Source organism: Ostrinia nubilalis, chromosome 2 (assembly GCF_963855985.1).
Source record: "Ostrinia nubilalis chromosome 2, ilOstNubi1.1, whole genome shotgun sequence".
Taxonomy (NCBI): Eukaryota; Metazoa; Arthropoda; class Insecta; order Lepidoptera; family Crambidae; genus Ostrinia; species Ostrinia nubilalis.
The window spans coordinates 7,203,069-7,226,405 of record NC_087089.1 but is presented as its reverse complement, the minus strand read 5'-3'; the positions used below and the strand labels follow the sequence as shown (position 1 = coordinate 7,226,405).

The following is a 23,337-nucleotide window of genomic DNA, read 5'->3' as shown; positions in this document are numbered from 1 at the left end:
ACTTAGGATGGTTTTATAGTCGTACGTAAGCCTGGACGGGAGAATACTAGATTGGTAGCTGTTGGTATTATGTAATTTTTTCTGTGATGAGCTTTGAGATTTTTTTTACTTTGTGAATGGAGATTTTTGATACTGAGAGTTAAACACGTTTTACCTGCGTGAGCTGTTCGATTATAAAACCACACTGAACCATATTTTTTACTAATTCATATTTTTATTTCTTGTTTCATCATTTTCATGTACCTACTAGATTACACTATGATTTGTTGAATTGAGATTTTTTTGATTGGAAATATAAATCTTCGGGAGAGGTCTCTGTCCAGTAGTGGAAGTCATATGGCTGAAACAAACATGCTTTGCTTGAATAGGTTGTGGTTTCATATTGGTAGTTATTTTTACTTATAATTTGCTGTGATTACATACAAAAACTAGCAATTAACTCAAACTAGGTCGTGTAGATAACATATAATGGACTATTGACAAATATGGAAAGATGCATCCATTATGTGACACGAGAGATAGTGGAAACACAGAATCGGGTCTGGTCTTTTTATAGTGCCATTTAAAAATCGGAAACAAATAATGGTTTAATTTTATCAATTGACTCGATGCGTGCATGTGGGTCATTAACATGTAAATGTAAAATATTGCGCAAGGTGCCGCAGTAAAATAAAGCTCGATTACTCAACAGTTAACTACGAATCCAAAACCTAGTTTGATTTGATTTATCTTGAAAGGTTCTACTGATAGTCCGATATAAGTTTGACGAATTCAACTCGAGAATGATTTTCTATATTGCAATTTGTTTTTCCTCCAATAAACTCTAGATTGTGTTTCGTGCTCATTGTAGGTTGCAATCGACCCCAGAAGGTCGATATAATCTGAGATATCACTAATAAAAACATATTTTGTAACTATTGTCTAATTTCAAAGATGTAAACTCTATGCCTTTCTACATTCTTCATTCACTGAGAAATAAATCTTATTATTAGTGAAATTCTAAGAAGCCGTAACATTCTCATTATGATTAATTATGTATATTATTTATATTATAAGCAGCTTTCCCTTGTTATTTTTTCTGTTTATTTAATATGCCTTTTATACAGGTGCGGAAATTGAGGAGAGAGTTGGCGGACGCGAAAGAAAAAGTACACACGCTGACCACTCAACTAACTACCAATGTAAGTAATAGATACAATTTGTTCCCTTGTTCTTTCACTTTAAATATGTTAATGTCTTTAAGACAAACTTTGGTAATTAGTTCGCTCGTTTAAAACCAATACGTGACGATTTTGTGGCGCTTTGTGACTTCCCAAAACACATTCTAGTGCAGCATTGATGTATTGCGGCGGAAAACGGGCATTACAATTCCATGAATAAATATGGGATAGTTAAAGTTAATGTATGTTAATTCGATGCAGTAGGTATTGTATGTTTGTATACATAATTGTTTCGTCAGTTTTATCGTAGACATAATAATATTTGACGTCGCGACGCAGGCGCAGTGTCATCACATTACATTGCAATTTAATCAAAAAATAAAAGTAAATTTTCCGTGTCATATTTTGTGATTAAGTAACATTTTATACGGCCACCTGCTTGTCAGACATCTGATGAATGTCCCATGGGAATTGATTACATCATGACTGGGAATATGATGTTACTCGGTATTTGTGATACCTACATAAAGAAATTAAAACACTGCCAATAAAAATTGACAAATTTTTCAATAAATAATAGTGAATAACTTTACACCGAGCTGTCTATGCAGGTATCTGCAGTAATTTCAGTAAAGTTATATTTGACTGTAAAGTACTCTAAAGGATATTGAGACAGTTAAACCGCCGACCCATTTCATACTGCATGAACTTGCAACATTGATATTTTCTATTGACGTGGACATAATTAGGCACACTTTTGTTTTTGTTATAAAACAAAAGAACTCATTCAGTAATCATCTAAGCGATAACGACGTGTAAATAACTCGCGCTGTACACATTGAAATGCGACACCGCACCGTAGACAAAATAATGAGTCGACCGCCACCTTGTAAGTTGTCGATGCGTTGCCTGCTTACGGGTGCTTACTCTTTATGTTACACAGTACAGATATGGTAAACAGTAATAGCATTGCCTTTTGTGAGATGACTTAGTCGAATCAGTGACTGTACTTTGTTGTAGAGAGTCGGGAAAACCGACAGTATTCGATGTATTAATCTATCAGATATGGTCTTAAATAGTGTGGCCAGGAAACAAGAATCAAGAATTTGGTTTTTAATTTCAGACATCGGCTATTTTTTTTCTTATGGTAACAAAAATGTGAATTTTATGTGAGTAGTCTTTTTGTGAGCTCACAATTTAATTTTTACATGTCAGTATTATCAATCAGAGTAAATAGGTACATAAGGATGATACTTGGATTTCTCGACTATCTAATGTAGAGAGGATGAGTCATCTCATCAGACCTAAATTATAAACGTATGAAATAATAGCAAGAGCTTGTTCAAAGGAGTTAAGTTACTTTGATCCAACTGTACTGTAGCTCTGTTTTTTAGTAAATTGTAACATAATAGTCCCAGCATCCAATTTTGTGGTCGTTTCACAATGCATCCCGTGGGCCGTGGCTCAGTACTTGTTGGCTTGTCAGCTTTTGTTTACTTTCACTTTGTCATTTAATACATCTGAACCGTATTACGTATACATAAATGTAATGAAAGAAAGAAAGAAAGAAAGAAAATTTTTTAATGCTATGCTTGTAGTAGTTACCTTTTCACACGTGAGCAATTTATTGAATATACATTGTTAAACAATGTTCGAATGAGTCCCGAAAATGCACTTTAATAATTACTACATCGGCAGAAATTAATAAACAATCGCTTTATTGAACAAAACATGATGTGACGGCTAATAAATATGTAATTAATAACATTGTTGACGCTCTAACAGACTACAAATTCGTAGAATCATCGTTCACTTAACGTTCACTGCATTTATGTTCGTGTCAATCAAAAACCTGCGGTCAATAGCTCGCATTAAAAATTAACAGTTTTCAGATAAGTATCAACTATGTTCAGTTCTGACAGTGTTTAACGACCGGAATGACAATCAACATGTCTGGATTATTATTTAAAAAAATAAATGTCCTTTTTGTTTCAAAGCCATAAATTATTTTTATGTGAAAGAAAAGTGTACTATCACACAAAACCATTGTTACCCTTAATACCTACCTACCTACCTATAATTATGATTTCAAGCGAGTGACTAAAGCTACTTTTCTACTTACTATGCATCTGGGAACTTTATGGATAAAGCGACGTAGCTCAAGGCATGTATTTGCAAGTCGACTACCTAATTTGTCTATCTGGAAGCTGAATATAGGAAAGAACTGTAATTATGAGTCAATAATCGGGCCGTAGTAATTTCAAATCGTGCTTGAGAACGTAACGCAAATTATGGTCGCTAAGATTTGATTATCCACTTAAATCCGTGTCTTGTCTTTCTTTTAGTTGCCATTTCCCACACACTGAACTTGCATTGTGATTTGTTTTCTATCTGTCTCACTCTTTTATTTGTAGTGCGTGCGAGCATTATCTAGGTACAGAGCGTTACAATTGACTATAAATAGTGTACTTTGATCGTATCGAAGCATAATGTGGTAAATGGTAACCTTTTAACTTGGATTCTAAACACCAAATTGATTTGTAAAACGCTCTTCTCTAAGAGCTCTTGTAGCTTATTATTTTTTGCGTGTATTTATGAACCGAAACTGTAATACCGTAAAAAGTTCATTTTATTTTTTTGAAATGCTGCAAGAAAGACTAATCTACTAAGAAAGCCTAAATTACAATGAGAAGTTTGTGTACCGTTTGAATAAATTGTTATTTTTTGTTTCTCAGTACGACTCTACATGGTTGGATTTTTTTAAATACTATGCATAGAGTCTGCCCTTATAGTTTGTAAAGGCTTTGTCTAGTCTAAAATCTATTGTATTTTACATACATTTAATGATTGTAGCATTGCAACATCCACAATTCGGAATACCAATTGTCATGCGACGATTTATGCCCTGTAGGTGGTGTTAGTGGGAGGGTTCATCAATACCGCGCCATTTTGGGATCGATCTCTTTATCTTTGTATCGGTCGTAAATGTGTCGATAGCTGTTGGAAAGTTGGATGAAACGTCAGTGTAAAGGGTCAATAAATAATACCGGAGCGTACGACCGTGAGACGTCGGGTCGCCCGTTCAGCTCCCATATCGGGCGGCAGGAATGTGTGCCAAACGCCAACTGCTACCGCGCTATCTGTAGCAAGCACAAGTCAGAGGCGAAGGGTCTCTGAATCATGCAGGCATTTGAAATTAATTACTTACTAGCACGGTCGTGATAACGGGTAAATTATTAAGTTCTACTACGTTGTATCCTTAACATCACTCGATTTGAAATGCAGTGGCATAATTTAAACTCTACGTTTATTCGGCACAAAGTATGTGTAGGGAATACCCATCCAGATAAAGTTTCTGCTATCAGGTTTTATCGTTGAATCACCTTTTGCCGAAATGTCACTCAGTCCGCAACACATTTGTTATCAGTTGGCATAGTGCTAAATTAACTTCATAAATGCTTTCTAAACTCGTAACATTGATCAGATTATCTTGTTAAGTAAAAACAGGAAGACAAGAAAACACGATTCTATTGCGGTTCTTTATATTTATCTGTTTTTTCTTTAAATTTTATTATTAACTTAATTGTCTATAAATTGCTTGACAATACTAGACAAGTAGTTTTCAGTTACTTTCGTTTTTTATTTGATTTTACCGCATTTCCTCATACAGTTACAACAATTTTAATAAAACAAAATTCGGCAGATGTATAATAAAGCATACAATACACTAGCGAGCTCACATTATTATTTTCTTTTCTGATGGAGTGATATAAGTCGAATTGCACTTGGTAGGTGTAATTAAATAAAACATATTGTGTGCATAAATGCAACAAAAGCGCATTAAAACGAAATAGCCGGCAGGTGGCGATCCCTGTCACCCCTTTACGAGCTATTAAAAACCCACCTGTATGGCCCTAATGTATGGAGCATTACTCTTTGATGTATGACGGACATTAGTTATACTTCTTCGTTTATCATACACGTCATCATTCAAACCGCTTGGTTACTAAACATAACTGTTAACCTTGCTAGTTGCATTGCAAGGTTAACATTACAGTTATGTCTTTTTTCATAGAAGTCCTAACAATCTCTGGGTCAACTTTCATAACTGGTGGTTAGGTCGAAGACAAATAACGCGACAATAATTAATAATTGACTGGTCAAACTTAATACACGGGCTTTGGAAAAGAACGCCCACAGAGTTAAGCAGTTAACTCGATGACGTTTCTATTAGTCTCGTGGGAATTTCATGTCCTAAGTAATTTGATTTTTTTTTATCCACAACGGGGAAACTTTTGGCCTGTATCTCACCTGATGGTAAGTGACGATCAGGCCGGAGGTGGAATCAAGCTTCACCCGAAAGAACATAAAGAAGAAAGCTCCGTAACTGAAAACTCGTTGTAAAATAAAATGTAGGTTTTTACTTACTATAAATCCGCATATTTTTTGTAACTTACGATGTCGTGCATTTAGTGAAATGACTAAGCTAAAGCAGCTACCGGGACAAATATGGCAAACGACAACTTTGAACTGCTTCCAGCTGACCCGCTAACAGTCGGGCATCTATGTGACACGCCTTCTTCTTGTATGGGAAATGTGAAAACTTTATACCTATTATCATCATTAAGTTTTGGGTAATAAAACATTTTGAACTAACAATGATTTATAATGTCATAAAAAATACGCCCATACTCGTCCATATGTTGAGTTTTTAAATTATTGGTTTACTTATCTAATATTTTTCTAAATTAATTGTTTCAAACAAATTAATAAACAGGTAACGAAAAGTAGCATGAACACCAAGTAGGATGATTAACTTGAATATTGTTTAAACGATGAACTATAAAAAGAAAACATGATGGTGAAAGAGCATTAGATACATAGCGTTCGCGCCGGTAGCATTTTAATTACAGTTTAAAAAGACACCGTAGCGTCTTAATTTCCCAGAATAATCAACATTATGCAAATAGGGTTATAGATGCGTAGATAAAAAGTGAGTTATATTCATATATCAGTGCGTGTTGGAATTATTTTTAAAGAGGTTGTACATCTAATAGGTAGATATTAGCACTTATCCCGCGACGTGAATTTGTTAGTTACAGAATAATACTAAGCTTACAGGAAAGTTTGCTCACATTCCTAGAGAAAGTTTACATAAAGCGAATGAGATTCCGGGAATATTTTTTGGGCTTTCCTTTAGTAATCTTTTCCAATTTCCTTATGCGAGCAAATATTTGTCTGCCTCTATAATATTGGTAATAGATGTGCCATAAGCCATAAAAACTTTTGGTCATAAAACTAATATGTATGTATTGATTTTCCTATGCCATATGTACGAGTATATGATTTGACGTTACGCAAAGGTTACATAATCACTGCGCCACGGCTGTTTTAATTACTGGTTGTATTAGCATTTAATAAAAGCAAACGATTCGTGTTTGATCAGGTAATTTGATACGATTTAGACAAATGACTACAGCTAGTTTGAAATTCAATAACCATGGTCTGATAAGTATCCATTATGATAATATGTAACTAGTATGAAACAGTTAATTTCAAATTAGTAAGATAATCAATATTTAATTTTGCGTTTTTAAATACTACAAACTGCAATAAGTATATTTCTTGTTGTAAGTGAAAAATGTATGTCACAGAGAACTGAATGAGATAAAAGAGTACATAAAAAATTGAAATGTTGTAAAAGAGTTGTGGAAAAGATGTCGTAAATTGATATTTTACGTCATAAACATTTTATTATGTATTTTTATGTCATCATTAAAGGCACTAAACCTAAATGGGATTGTTAGCGTACCACGACTCTATTGTTGATTCGCAGAACCTAATGATGTTTAATACAAAGGGCATTTCGTGATTGAAGGAGATCCTTTTTATGAAATTCTTTCAAACACAATTGAATTCCTTTGAAATCGATCCAGTAATCACGATCTTCGACGGACAAAAGCACCGCGAAAGAAAGGACTGAGAGATATTAATGAACATCCCTTCGTTAAAGCCTGGGCAAGTAACGGTTATCGCTGCGTTAGCATTTCTACACCTGGCGATTTGATTCGATCGCGACGAAGAAAAAGTTGTGTTTTCAATGAGAGGCGCTCGTGTTGTTTTTGTTCTCCTAATTTACTGCCCAGTTAAAGCAACGCCGCCATAAATTATTCAACGCCGAGTACGCATCGTTGTTCTTGCGACGCCATTGTGTAGTTTCGGGTCGTACTTCAACCGCAGTCCCTGTTAGTTTTACAGGCGCAGCTATCTACATCATTTGGTTCTACGAATCGATGTCTATTTCCGTGTCATGGTTACACTTTTTATATGTTTCTCGGGCAACTATCCTATCATTTAGATCGTAATTTCCTTCATGCCTCTAATACTGTAAAGGCATCGCAGGCGCAGACGCGCTATGCATTGATTGCAGTAATTATAAGGCAGTTGGAAGCGAGTTTTTTACGATTGCGGACATAATATTCACATCAAAGGCGCACGAGACTCGAGTGACAAACTTGCTGGCTACTCACAGTTTCCCAATTGGTTTCAATGGCAAGTTAATTTGATGTATCGATCGCGCTTGCATCATTTTGCCTTGTCGTTTCTATTGTTTCTTAAAGGGTCATATTTTCCAATCCTTGATTTATTACTCTGACCTCGTTTTTAATTCGACATTAAATATGATATGCGTTCGTATTATGTACGAATAACGTTACAATCTTTAAAGACATAAGTAATTGAAATATCGTGCGTTTAAACTTGTACTTTTACCGAATGTATTGGGGTCAACCTTCGTTAATGGACTTTTTAAATTGATTTGCTATCTCTCATTTGAATAAGTAACTAACTTATTGACTTTCAATGTCTTCATACGAGTATTTATTACATTCTGCGGTACGGTTCACAGACTGGATTGGAAATAATAAAATACTGCAGTCAAAGCGTGCACTGGCGCTTTGCCAACAATAACAATGAAGTGCATTCGTTATGTCTCATCGCTTAGATTTAACTTAGTAACTTTACGCATTGTGGTATAATTTATTCGGGAGATAACAATCGATGAATCAGTCGTGTAAGTTAGTTCTGTAGAGAGCGTGAGTTGATTCATTTTTATATTTTCACCAAACTCTTGGCTCTACACGCGATGTCTTGTCTGACTGCAGGAACAAAGACAGGATACAAGCCATTAGCGTTCCAACCAGGGCAAAGTAAGGATTATCGTTTGTTACTTCTTATCAAGGGGAGATTTATCTAAATATGTTGTCCATGTTACAAGATTGTCCTAGTAAGTTATTGTCTTTTGTTAGCATTAGCCAAGTTTAAACACAGCGTGTAGCCCGTTGTTTGGCGCATGTGCGCGGAGACGTTATCAAATGTAACTCGAGTCCGTGGCCCATAAATCTTCAGAAGTGCCTCGCACTTGCGCAACAAGTGCCTCGGCCGCGATAGTGTGCGACCCGCCTCATTGGCCATGCTATCTTCATCATCGTGATATAAAATTTGGACATACGAAACTCTTGAATTATTAAAATTTTCAAGGATGGCATCGCTGTTTCGTTGCTTTTTGTCTATTGTTTCACAGACGTGACAATTGAATATTACAATACCCGCAATCATTCTTAACGTAAAGCGAGATAAGTAAATAATATTAATCAATGATTCAATCACTAGACTAGACAATAGTGAAAGAACTATTCACATGTTATAATTTGATTCCCTTAGTAGGTAATAATATTGATTTTCAATAATTGCCTAATAAACTATTTTACTCATGACCCCACTAAAAGGATAATGCACAGCTCCGATCACCCCTAAAATCCCATCCTGCCCTCATTTTACACAGCCAATAGACTACGACTTCGCCCAATGATCCGGGTTTCTTAGGGTTCCGTGACTCAGTTTGATTCAATGCGGTCACCAACCGGCGGCAAACGACTGAACCACCACGAGACCAGTATGTTTTGAGCGGCGACCGAGGCCACACGCGCGCGCTCCGTTACGCTCTTTGTATACTAATACGACTCTACATCTCCAAAAAAACTTAATAACTCGCCAATACTACAACTAGTGAATAAAACAGTGATAAGTGTGAATAAATCCAAGTGGTGATAATAGTTCTGGTGCCTTGCGAGACAGTTTTGGTATATTTAAAAGAACACCGAGCTTTTCTTCATGTTTTGAGCTCCATGTGTAGTCCAGTCAATAAAGCATTATAGATGGAAATCCGTGGAACACAATTTTTGACTTCGGGACTTTATTTAGACTAGTTAGGAGGTGAACATAGCAAAAGTCCCCGCCCTTAGCCCTTGAGCCGGCGGGGAGAGGGGGGTTTAAAGGTACCACTTTTCGGTTTTTCCCTTAATCCTCGGAAACTATGCGCCCTAGTGACATGACTACTATGAACCAAAAAAAGCTTATTCAATTTGCTACAGGTGAGATGGTCAAGTTTTTCTATATCTTGTATAGTTTTCGCGGCATGTGCTCTAGAAGGTCTGTAATATTGGAAATTTTATTTTTGTCTTACATGTTTCCATCAGGAGAAAATCGACAAAATCAACATTGAACTAATATTCTAGACATGCGGGAGCATGTTAAGCCTAGTTCCAGAGAGGGGACTGCACCGTGCGTATATTTAGACGAACCAATTGGAGCCACTTTTGACTCCTCATCACTCAAAAAGTACTGTGCATTAACACTTCAAATTTGGCTCATGTGTTGAGACTTGCAAGATAATCATCAGCTTCAAATTTCAAAAATATACCTCAAACGGTTCTTTAGGTATTGTCGTCTAAAATCTACATGGCTGACCTATAAGACCAAATTCTAACCACTTCCAGATGACCTTGAAGGTTCATATTTGGCATCCAGATAGGTAGTTGTGTAAATACAAAGGAACAAATAAAAAACCAGCAAATTTTAACATTTCACAGGTGATAGATAGATTTTAGTGTCTTAAATGTCGATTTTTGAACGTCAATACCTAAATAATTGAGGTATATTTATGAAATTTGAAGCTGATGATTATCTTGCAAGTCTCAACACATGAGCCAAATTTGAAGTGTTAATGCACAGTACTTTTTGAGTGATGAGGAGTCAAAATTAGCTCCAATTGGTTCGTCTAAATATACGCACGATGCAGTCCCCTCCCTGGAACTAGGCTTAACATGCTCCCGCATGTCTTTAATGTTTGCTCAATCTTGATTTAGTCGATTTTCTCCTGATGGGAACATGTAAGACAAAATTAAAATTTCCAATATTACAGACTTTCTAGAGCAGATGCCGCGAAAACCATACAAGATATAGAAAAACTTGACTGTCTCACCTGTAGCAAATTGAATAAGCTTTTTTTGGTTCATAGTAGCCATGTCACTAGGACGCATAGTTTCCGAGGATTAAGCGAAAAACCGAAAAGTGGTACCTTTAAACCCCCCTCTCCTCGCCGGCTCAAGGGCTAAGGGCGGGGACTTTTGCTATGTTCACCTCCTAACTAGTCTAAATAAAGTCCCGAGGTCAGAAATTGTGTTCCAGGGATTTCTCTCTACACCGTCGTTAAAGCATTCATTGACTGGACTAGTGAGCGAAACACGTTTGATTATGATTTGTTGTTTTGTAGCGAAGACATCCGGGTGTAATTTTGCGTTTAGCTGCGCTCATCTTCCAAAAGAAACTTAACAGCTTAATCTTTTACGTCAAAGAAAAAAACAATGGGAGCGTAATGGAAAACATCAATAATGATAGACGCATTGTGATTGTTATCTTTCTAAAACGAATAACCGACTGAAATAATTTTCGATAAGATATAATATCGTTGTCTTATAAAGTACTCTAACTCACTAGCAGTTATTTTGTATGAATGGGTTTCAAAGTTACGGTTTGTGACGGCAGGTAACTCCGTCCCTTTTTTACGACCAGCTTGTTGGGTCCTATTATTGACAGAACAAGTTGTAGCTCTGGACTCTATTCTTATAAATTTACGCATTGAACAAATGCATTTACCAGAATCATTTGTATTTATTCCTAAAGAAAAAGAGCGTAACATTTTTTATATGAATATAGTGAGAATTTGTCGTTGTAACGTAAAGAATAGATGTAGTTGGTAATGCAGGTACTTGTCAACGAGTAAATACACAATGTTATTTGCCACCTTAATTAACATCAGTTGACAATAGCTAACCTTTGATTGTAAAAAGAGTTGCACAAGCAGTGTTACCAATGAGATAGGTAGTTGTAGAGTTCATATCGTTAGTTTATGCATGATGTTTATGGGCGAGTCTGGTTTTATTTGGGGTCAAGCAGTTGATATAATCAATCTTGTTTGATGTATTTTATAATCTCAACATAGCGTAGCCAAATAACGTTTTATGTGTACTATAACTTAATATACTTTACATAATTTAATGTAAGCAAACCGCTTATAAATACGGTCTTTTTTCGCCTTTTTTCAAACGACTTTACGTTTCATCTTTTTTATTGACTGCTATAAGGAACATCTGTGCCTGTCTTTCCCTCATAACGTTGCAGCGTAATTGGTTCAAACTTTAGAATCCTTTTGTTATTTTAAACAGTAAAATGTTTATCTTAGTTCTATTAAGCGTTAAGATAAGATTGGGTATTGAAATCACATCTTTGTCTTGTTTGATGATAATGCGTATGCAACATCTATCCAGTTCATCGGTATATCATCTCATCGTGACAAAGAGCCGTCACCGCACACCACAGCGTTCCTTGTCCTAATTACGCAACATGCGGCTGTCGCTTGCAGCATCTTTATAACACAACTTAATCTAACTCAAACAATATCCTCGCAAACACAACTCTTCTGCTCCACTTAACAATCACATCAAAGATAAGAGAATCCCAGAACATAAAAGGGAACAGTTCAAAAGATTTCATTCCTCCGACCGGATGGTGCTTAGGCTGTAAACTTAAGATTATTTTTCCCATTAATCATAGTCCATTTGTGGCTTCACGCCGTTTATGGCTCCTGCACATCGTTTGTGATTCAACTTGTCTTAGATGTTGACAAGCAACGCGTCGCAGAGACTGATTGGATTTCTCTGCGGTTTTTGCCTATGCTTTATGAATTTTGATGTTCTGGCTCTCCGCTCGGTCGTTATATTCTTCTCTTTTTATGTTTAATCTGATTATACGGGTGGTATAATCCCTAACCACTTCAAGGACTTTCATAACCATTATTTTTTGCTTGCTTTATTGTCTCTACCAAAATGCAGTGGTCTTCTTCAAATTTAGCTACTGATCGTACTGATTTATTTGCTTACGATATTCAAATGTTTTTAGCATTGGGTACTTACAACCAGTAACAATTCAGTGTCTTCAATCGACGAAGCGCCTCCTCGGCACTGTCAATTGAGGTTAATTCGTACGGAGACTGGCCAGGGATCTCTAGCGCCCCTGCATTATTTATTCGTTCAATCAACTAAATGGCCTAGTAAATTGTCTCCGTATTCATAAATAAAAGTTATAAATACGTTTTCAATTAACTGTTATGTCCTTTGTCCATTTATAAGTTCAATGTGATAGAGGTGTGAAATGTTTTCAGTCGTTTATTTTTTATAAAATGGTACCAGATAGATATGGCGTACGGTGATAGTAATAGTCCTTTTACGAGCATCAGCGTCAACAGAAACTTTTAATGTTTTATACTGTTTGGATGCACGGTGCAGTGTTTATAGAACAAAGACAACGAACTCGTAAAATGTACCTAAAATATTTTAATCCTTTCAGGTAGGGTAGGGTCCCGATTTACTCATGCTAGGCACATGCGTTCCAAATATTCTAAATCGAAACCAAACATGTTGGATTAATGCCAGCGCACATTTACATATTTTATTGATATCGCTTATTGCAAATCTCGCAGTTCATATCGGAAACAGAACCAGATTGTACGATAGCAGGAAGGACGGTAATTGTTACTAATTAATTTCGTCCGTACGATAAAGAGTTACATAACGAAGGAAGAGGAAAGAAATCGCGCGAGACTTTACAGTTTTCTATTAAACTTGACGAAATTTGACTGGACGGCAACGTCCTGTTTATGACAAATGAGAAAAGAAATGTGGGCTGGACTGGTTGGTTAACAAAAATAATAATAATAGCTATGTCTTTGCTCCTGAGTACATTCTTCGATATGCGTTCATGTCATGCGTCTGGGGCATTTATACATTTGTGATTGCTACTTACATTGTTGTGGCCCGTGTATTTATTAGCCGTGCCTAATGTGCTGTTGAATTAAATGAATGTCATAGTTCTGACCACACAATGTTTCGGCCGATTAGAGACAATCAAAACGAGTTTTGAATAGTTCCAGTACCTGGACTATTGCGCATAAAGTGTTATAACACGAAACCCAAAGTCATAGCTTATGAATATTTTGGTATTAATGTCGACAGTTAAATAAGGATACTACGAGTAAAATCTTATGAAGGTATAGAACCAGAAACGGTATAAATAACGTGCTTATGAAAATATATTATGTAAATGTCATGTAATCCCGCTTACAATCAACTGTGATTATTTGACCTCAAAAGAGGATTTATCAATGAATAACGTACGTTGAAACAAACCCGTTTAACTACTGTTGCGTCACTAACCGACCATTATGACCTTGAAGAAGTGGCGAATCTCTGTCCACGTTTACATCTGGGAACCTAAGTACGTTAACTTGTGTGTGGGCAGATCGTCGTATATCATTAGTTATGGGTATACTATAAAAACTGTAACACTCGATTGTAAAAACTAACGACAAACCCACGTGCGCCGAACGATCCGTCTCGACTTGTGTAGGTAGCGACTTCCTAAGTAGATTATCCGCTATCCTATACCAGACTTCCATGGATAAGGCGGAAGGAAGCTCTACAGGAGCGTGCTATATCCTTAGATTAATAAAACCTAGATGGATAGTCTTTATACAAACGCTTCGTCAAGAGTGAGGCAAAAATCTTATGTCATTAGTGTCAATTTTGTTGGGGAGTGTAGACAGTGAAGGCGATTTTCCCGAAAGTAGGGAAATTTTTAATACGTTTTTAATTATTTTATAATTAACAAAAACAAAACGCATCATGTACTTACTTATTTATTAAATTCAAAGAACCTACTTAATTACAATAAGATAAATCGACTTAAAAGTCTCGATTTCATAAAAAAGGAAGTGTATTTGTAGGGCGAACAATTGGGAAATAAATTTTCTTGTTACTGGTATCATTCCCGTATTTAATTTTTGAAAGCCAAATTCAAGCAAAATACGCGTCGAATTGTAGTACTTACTTATGAAATGTAACACTGGTCACTTTCTTTCCTTTTTTTGATGTATTTAGACACCCTTTCACAGCCCAAACCGTCTTATTTAATTAAAATTCGTCGGACGTGTTTACCAATTTTTCACTTTGACAGTTCATGTGACGTTTACGGGTAAGCCATTCTGGCTTACTAAAAGCTGCCTCACCTTTCGTGCACTGACTATCTATCTAGGTTTTATTAATCTAAGGCTATATCTATCTAGGAAGCGTTAATATCACGTGTTGAATGCTACGGATCAGAATAGTCAGGCAAGATACAAGATTTAATGGAACTAGTGATCTTTAGACTCGGAATACGAGTATACGCGAAGTTGTTGGTGGTCAAGTGAGTCCGCTTTTTGCCACCTTTACACGGTCATCCCTGCCGGTGACAGGTTAATCACTTTATCAAGTTCTTTTGAGTTATTTTAACAGAAAAATAATAGCCTGTCTATGTAACGGTTACTTGCGTGAATATACTGTCGTGTATCGTTTCCTTGAGCAATATCTTGAACCAGATTTGTTTTTCATTAACATGTTGTGAACGGAAAAGAAATCTGTTTTTTCAGCGTTAGATACTCACGCGTACCTACTTACCTATTTCCGTAGTTTAGCGAAATTTAACCTCAATCAGTACAATGTAATTTCGTCACAGTCGATTAGTATTTGGTTGGTGCCATTAGCATGACAATAGCTCAGTATGGAGGTCGGGGGTCACGCAGTTGCCCTTAAAATTCACTGCTAGCATTCGACATGGACGACGTGTGCACACATGCAAAGCAAACAATGCGCCCAACCCACTGAATTCGTGTTTATTGCTGTCGTCTGAGAAACTCACTGTTTCGCATACTACTCCCGTTTTGCGATACCTATCGTATTCTAATAACGATCGAAACATAATCGTTTCGTTTCACTCGAATTTCGGCTAGCGTCGTTATGCGCGTATAGAAATCGAATGTTTATGCTAATCAGATCACGGGGAACCTTTACTAATCATTTAGAAATTTACTGTGCGAATATTTTCCGTCTATTCACAGTTTACTGCGTGATTTATCCTTAGACATTTTACACTGCGCTTCTAGGCCCAAACTAAGCAAAGCTTGTACTATGGGTACTAGTAGACAACGGATATAAACATACTTAAATACTTTTTTTTTGTAAATACATACTTATTATACATAGAAAACACCCAGTCCAATACAAACAAATATGTTCATGCACACAAATGTTTGTACTGTGCGGGAATCGAACCCGCTACCTCCGGAATAGTAGTCCGTTTCGAACCACTACACCAAACGGCCGATTATTTATGGTTATTATTTATGATTTATGGATTATGTTCGCATATTGTCTAATGTTAGTGTAACATCATTCATGAAATCTGTAGATAGTGATAATTTCCACGATGTGCTGTTAAAGATGAACGTAATTAACTCCTTGACCGCATTATCTGCAATTAAAAAATTTACCAGATGATGCTGTGTTCTGCGCTCACCTCGTTTGTATCGAATGTCTGTACCTTCTTGCGAGCTCTTATGCTGCCACATACTGGGCCATGTGCACAACAGATGCTACCCTTGAGCCTTTTAACTGTTGGTTTGGGACGGTTCGATAGTCACCGCTTTTCGTAGCGTAGTAAAAAATGTTGATCGTTTCGCCAACATTTTATGCATAAACGTCGTAAATCATAATCTGAAAGCTGTAAATGCTGTAAATATTTCACATAATGTAGAGTTTGATACAGAATTAAAGCCGCACCAAGATTCTAAGGTTAAATCCTATTCACATAGCATGATAATTCCTTACCCCTCTGATATCATCGTTATTCTTAATATTCCACTTGCGCATGATTAAACATATAAAACACACATTTGCGCAGTTATTTATGTTACTACTAGTATAACGTTTGTATCGGTTTGAATATGCTTAGATACAAGTTTAAATTCTTTAGTCGCGCAGACGTCATTGGTGATTGAGATATTGCCTGCTTGAAGGCCTCTTCACAAGTTTAGTGTTAATTTTGTATTCACGTTTTACTTGAATTTGGTTAGACGTTGCTAATAAAATATTTAAAATATTCGATAAAAAATACTAGGAGTGTCCAATGTATAAAAAATTCACGCTGTACAATAGGAACATTAAAATGTTTGGTATTTATCGTGGATGTTTTGTTTGACCTTTTGAAAGCACTTGAGAATGCAGTTACATCGTCTGACATATCCTGCACAATTGTTACAGCTCGAATGCTTGTTAGCTACAATTTCTATTCCATTTCAAAGATGTTTCACTTGTACTACACTTTCTATGCCATCTTGTACAGTCATACATCTTGTAATCTTAAACACAATTCTATTTTATGGCACGTAGGTATAAACTCTATATTGTAGTTCAATCTGTAATTCACATTGTTTGATCCTTTGACTCGTAAGCTAAATTGCTAATGATATGATAGATAAATATGTAATTATAACCGTATTACAGTTTACATTATTTACGTAATTCTACAACTCAGATAGAGAGGTCAGAGGGATATAAATGTCAGTTTAAATTATCTCTTCATTCATTTTTTGTCGAAAACACGCATTAAAATTATCTTTGTAATGTTCAAAATATACTTACAATTAATATCTGATAGTACGTAACCAATCATCTTAGTTATTATCTAAAATACATGCTACGAACTCTACGCTACGTGTATTTACAACTACGGTTGTAGTAACGTAACTACCCGTAATTTGTACACTAATGAACGTGGGTCATGCGATAAATTCCCGGAGACACTACCGCTGTTTCAACTTCATCTTTCTAACTGATAATTTTAATATTATTTCAATTCACTTCCCATGCTCATTATGATAATATCGTCGTCTTTTGTTTTATTACAAAATAAAATACATAGTAGTAATTAAAATAAACCGGCTCTCAGAGCTAACTGTAAAATCTCGTCTCCATCAAACATTGGTAGATGCTGCTGCCATGGATCATTTCTATGTTCCCATTAAGGTCACATGCCTACATTACAGTTTCCCATCAAGTAACTCGCACCTTGTACAGTTAATGTTCGTTATGCATAAGGTTCGCGGTAAACAATCGTTTCTCATATGATCGACAGTAAGCAAAACTAAACCGTTAGCATCATAATCGCTTCTCACCGATGACCTTAATAATCGATGATACTGATAAATATTATTATTCATAAGCATATTTAAAGATAGCTACGTTAAAAACGAAATTGTTTACCTCACGTAGCTCTACGCTGAATTTGAGAAGGTTAGGTACTTATGATTTAAGGTTACGTTTCTGCAGTTCTACAATGTATCGTATAAGGTTACAAACAATTCAGTAAATTGCAAGTTACAATACGCGTTGTCGCCTTGTTTGAGGTTATTTATTACAACAATAAATCATAAGATTGTTCTGCTCAGTGTCTTACGCGGCAATCGATTGTATTTCATTATGTATAGCATTAATATGACTTAAGCGTTATTTCTATGCATTAAGTTCCAACGGTAGTATGTAATCTTATGGTCGATGAAGTTGATTATAAAAAGCTACAGAGAAATTTCCTAACACCATCTGTAGAAAATTATCTGATTGTAGACATAAAAGCAAGGAAGATTGTCCAGAAACTCATAGATTCACTTGGTTGAAGATGATATCAGATAAATTTACTCGATACCATAGAAAGTCCGAAGGAAGAGTTAACTTTCGTTAGTGGAGGTTTGAAGCTATAGAAATAACCATTATCATAGACCTGCCTACAATGAGAGAGTACAGTTCGTTATTTTGCAACCGGACATATTATTTTCGGACCAATACACATAGTGATATTGAAACAACCTAGATTTTTAGATGAACAAACATAAATGTAGAGATGCTTTGTGTCGGTGTACCGTTATCATTGTTATCTGTTCAATCGGTCCCATTGTTATCTCGATTCTATAAATTATGCGCGATCAGAGTTTATTTATTTACAAACGTCAGTCAATCAGAACAAGGGTTATTGAAATGTTACGAAATGACCGTGAAATGAAAATATTGTGAGGGCTTTGCTACTACGATGCGGCAAGCTGGCTACGCGCAGGTCGTTGATACGAACACGGTGCAAGCGTTGCACTAGTGTGAAGGAGAAAGCTATACAAACATTGTTCTTGTCCTTTTTGCCCTTGCAAGCGCTTAGTGGAATCCAAATAGCAGCTCCTGTTTTAAAAGGTGATCACTGGACGGGAAATGATCGTAAAGGAGCAGTCAGCAGACTATGTATTCAAGGCATTAGACCGTATCATATCCGATCAGATTGAATCAAATTATTGTATGTAACGACTTATTATGTAACATTCGAATACGACTCGAGAGCATGTAGACAGTCTTAGTAACATTTAATTGATTGTTAATTATCAAAATGTGTCGACATTAATCCAAGTTGTACGGACGAAACAAAAGTTCCGGCTTGCTCTCATAATAGTACAACGTTTTAGTACCTGTCTGTAATATCTACTGTATATTTCTTTTTAAATGAATTATTACAAGAGGGTCGGTAAAACGGAATGGGTGTCACCTTCCCCTTCAATATTTTATGGATGGATTAACCCGATGTGTCACGCATGACCTGACTGATGTTATTTGATTTTCAAACTGGCGATGAGTAGAGTAACTAGAGACAACGATTTAAATTATTGATAATTCCTGATTTATTTTATCTTTAATTATGATGAGTTAAGTTTAAGAATAATGTTACTGCGTCAAACTGCGTAACATTTAGTACGCGTTAGTATCTATATTTTTTAATCACAAATTATTAAGAGGTAGAGACAACATTTCTATATGTATAATAACATAAAAGTATCTTAAATAACATGCGTGGACCCAACGGTGTAATTGGCTCGTACCAGGCCTGGCTCACTCCGCGCGGTACATCCGATAATTACCTACAGCGAAGCGCCCCGCCGGCGGGTATTATATCAGTCGAGTGTCACGCGCGCGCCCGTCAGGACGCTGGCGTGCGTTGTAGTACCTAATTCTATGATCGAAGTATTATTTAAAAATGGACATAAAGAGAATGAAATATTATTGTGCGGTGTTCGGGTGTTTAAATTCGAAAAGAAATCTACCGGATTTATCTTTTTTTTCGCTTCCCAAAGATGCTGAAAGGTATGTTGGCCATGTAGGTAATCAATAATTCTTAGGATAGTATATTAACCTAACTTACCATGACTACTGCTCAGAATGCGTTCGTTCGTTTCAGCCAAAAATGACGTCCACTGCTGGACAAAGGCCTCTCCCAAGGTTTTCCATAATGAATGCGTACTTACCTACATACGTACCTCATTACAAATAAGTAGATTAAATATTTTTTTACTAGACACTACTAGACAGCAACCCTAACAGCGTAAGAAGAGTTCAGAGGCACGCGATAGAAAGAGACAAAACTTGTAGGTGAATAAAATTGTAGGTACGTAGTGCTGTGCGAGCTGAATTCCACTGTATCGCGTCGTAGCAAGACTCGCATTTATTTAAATCGTCTTGCGGAGTAATCCTTCTGTACCTGTACTATTACTTATTCTGTGCTCGTACTCACAGCCGGATGCATACATTCCCCCGTCGCTTATTATAACCATAAACAGTGACATGTGATACAAAGATAAAAAATAATTACAAACAATCCGCACAGTCACTCAACTAGTACGCGCGCGAATGTCTATTCCTGAATTAGAAAGTTCATCCATATATGGCACCTTGTCTATGCCTTTGAATTCAATTCATGCACTCGTTATTGTCAATGATTTTTGATATTATCGATTCAATTAATCCAAATAAAAAATAAATAGAGATTTTCTAGATAGCAATATCAACTTGCCCAATACAATCGTATAATTTTTGTTTTAAATAATCAAAAACAGATCTTCAATACACAGAAATACAAGCTATTCAAGTGGCAAGCAATAGCGCAGCCCTTTTACTGAATAATCAAGAATCCAAAATAAACCAGCGGTCTACAGTACTTGATGGTTTAAAGAGTCAAGTGGAACTATTGAGAACAACTGGTTCTGCTTATGGTTTTATTCATTCTAAATATGTATATTTAGAATAATTATGTATGTTTACGAGTAGTTATCCATATGACTCTGCAGTCATATCCATAATTTTAGCTTCGCTATTGATGTTTTCCATTACATATCGCTACAGTTACTTAAAACACAGTCCCGGTAAACGCAAGGCACTAGAACTATGTTTTACAATTTTACGCTTTCCCAGTAATGCTGCCGAGACTGTATGGTGCAAAATGTTACGAGATTTGGTGTTTTTCAATCCTAAATTCAGAATTATAGTGGTATACACCTTAACCTGTGATAATTTGAAAATTTCTCTAAAATGGCCGTAACCACTTCACAAAATTATCATGGTTCGCCGATTCACGATGGATTTGCCACAATCCGTGCTCCAAGAAGTAGAATTAAGATTACAAACCTTGTTGAACCAAAACAAACGTTGAATCTACCTCAAAGACACTCTGAATATTTCACGTTAAATAGATCAACCAAAAATCATTTCTTAGAAAGCAGTTGTGGTGTTCAGTACGTGGCAGAATCCGCAACAAACGTTAACTCAAATAAACCGTCACGGCTGAGCTTTACCGAGCCGATTTACGCGAAAGTGACGCCGCCGCAATCAAAAAGGTGTTCTCCAGTGAAATCCGTGAACGGTAAACAAGAAGTTCATTATGATTCTATAGACACGAAGCCACGGAGACGCTTGAGAAGCTTAGACTTGGGCGAACAGGACGCTAGGACTGGAGAAAAAATTGGCACCGCGAACTTGACTAACGGCGACAGACTGTCGTATGAGCATCACGTAGTCAATCAGGATGGAGCGGAACAGCATTCCACCGTTGACTACAGAAGAAGCCATAGCGACCGAGATAATTGCTCGGAGTCTTCCTCGTACCTCACCGATAACGACAGGCCTATATCAAGTTACAGCGACAATTCCACGATACCATCGACAGACACAGAGGATGTACTCAGAGACTTGCCCAACAAATCTAAATTCCACAAATCACCTCAAAAATTTGCCACGCTCAACTTGCGGAGGCCCAAGTTTATAGATTTGAAGCCACCAAATAACAATGAGCTTTCGTTATATCGAAGCTTACAACGAAACAAGATGGGGTATCACTCGGAACCCAACACGCCTCTCACTGGGGATATTACACTTTTGAACGATGAAACTATTATTAGCGAAGTGCAGCAAATACCGAGAATGGCTCTGCAAAATAATAGAAATGGCTTTAAAAGATCTGTGAGCGAAACAAACGGGTTCTCGAAACGACTTAACTACAGACATTCATTCAGTGCTGACTACAGACCACAGAATATTCAGAAAAGGCCTCATAAATGTTGCGAGTGTGTAACCGGAATACCCGCAGATGATGAAGAACATTTATTGTCTCGGCCTTCTTCTCGAACCTTAGGAACTTTGTATGAATCGCAAGATCCAAAGATCGGATGCCAAACTATACTTAGAGCAAAGCCTCCAATTCCTTGGTGGGAATTAGCCATTAAAAAATCACGGTATAAGAGCTGTCCAATATTAGAAGAGGTAAGTTTTGCTATTTATTATTTTATTATTATCGTAACAAACAACTACTTACATGTTTTTTTAGTCAGCAGAGAAAGCTTCTAATGAATCACTTTCAATGGTCATGTTTTCGTTGAGGTGTGGTTTAGTTAGTCCCTCGTGAAATGTCTAATTGTATAATGGATTGCAATGAAAGTATAATGTAAAATCGTAACATCGCCGAGGGGAGAATATTAATTAGGTACCTACATGGCGTGTGCATTATTCACCTGACGGGCCGTGCATGGGGTGTGCCATGAAAACTCCCTTAACTCCTCCTAAGCAGGAAATGTTATTTCGTATGTTGCGGAGGGACGCTATCGACTAAACAACTGAAAATCCATTTTAAGACACGCACCTGCTCACCTGATTTTGAGTTGGTTTATTTATAAAATCATAGAAACTGTATGATTCAAAATGATTCGTAAAATCTTACCATTTAAATGACGCATCACCAGTAAGTATCACTTTCTAATAGCGTTACATAATGTAGTGTATTAGAAATATTATTAATCACTATCACGGTACATTAAATCGAACGCAATCTTAACAAATGTTTTTCTAAAAGAAGTTTTTATAGTGCACAAAAAATATTTACCTGGCTACCAAAACGATGGTACCTGATAATGGTGCGGATGGTCAGGTGTTGACTTAATCGTCGACCCGTCTATCCCATTCAGAGATTTAACCACTTCGAAACGTGGTTTCCCACGATGATAAAACTAACTGAACTCATTAGAATCGAATAACAAGTAGAACAGTGTCGACATCCATTTCATTAATAAAAATGTTTAAAAGAAAATGTATTAAGTAGCAAATTAGGACAAGTTTATACAGCTGTTTAGTCTATGTAACATTAGAGTGTAATATCTAAGTGTAGGTAATTTATTGTCTGTATTTGTGAAGGTTATATCAGATTGAATTTGTATTAAGTTTGCTTTGCAATCCTCCTGATAATATCATTGTCATAGTATCATGTATTATTATTGTATTCCCGCCGGTAGTAGACCTCCACTTCACAGACGTACCCATTGTTGTGGCCGCAGGGGACACCTTTGAACTTGAGCAATCGCTGGCAAACGACATGAACAGATAAAATGCATTAAAATTTCAATATCAATTCTGTTGCGCATTTTAATGCAAATTATCCAGCTAAAGATGCGGGAGATAGAGAAAATACTATTGTGAAAGCTTTGGATATTTGTTAATTTAAAATCTTTCGGCGTTCATCTTCACCGTTCGGCTTATTAGCATTATTGATTCGA

The 23,337-nt window shown here is 36.4% G+C and overlaps 1 protein-coding gene across 1 annotated transcript in view; it reads left to right on the top strand.

Annotated features, from left to right (window-relative positions):
* Nucleotides 1-23,337, top strand: part of LOC135081293 (protein sickie) — a 188,287-nt gene that overhangs the window by 141,666 nt on the left and 23,284 nt on the right. Inside the window, exon 18 of the mRNA XM_063976028.1 lies at nucleotides 1,107-1,181. Coding sequence (XP_063832098.1) covers nucleotides 1,107-1,181 — 75 coding nt within the window. The remainder of the gene's footprint in view (nucleotides 1-1,106; nucleotides 1,182-23,337) is intronic.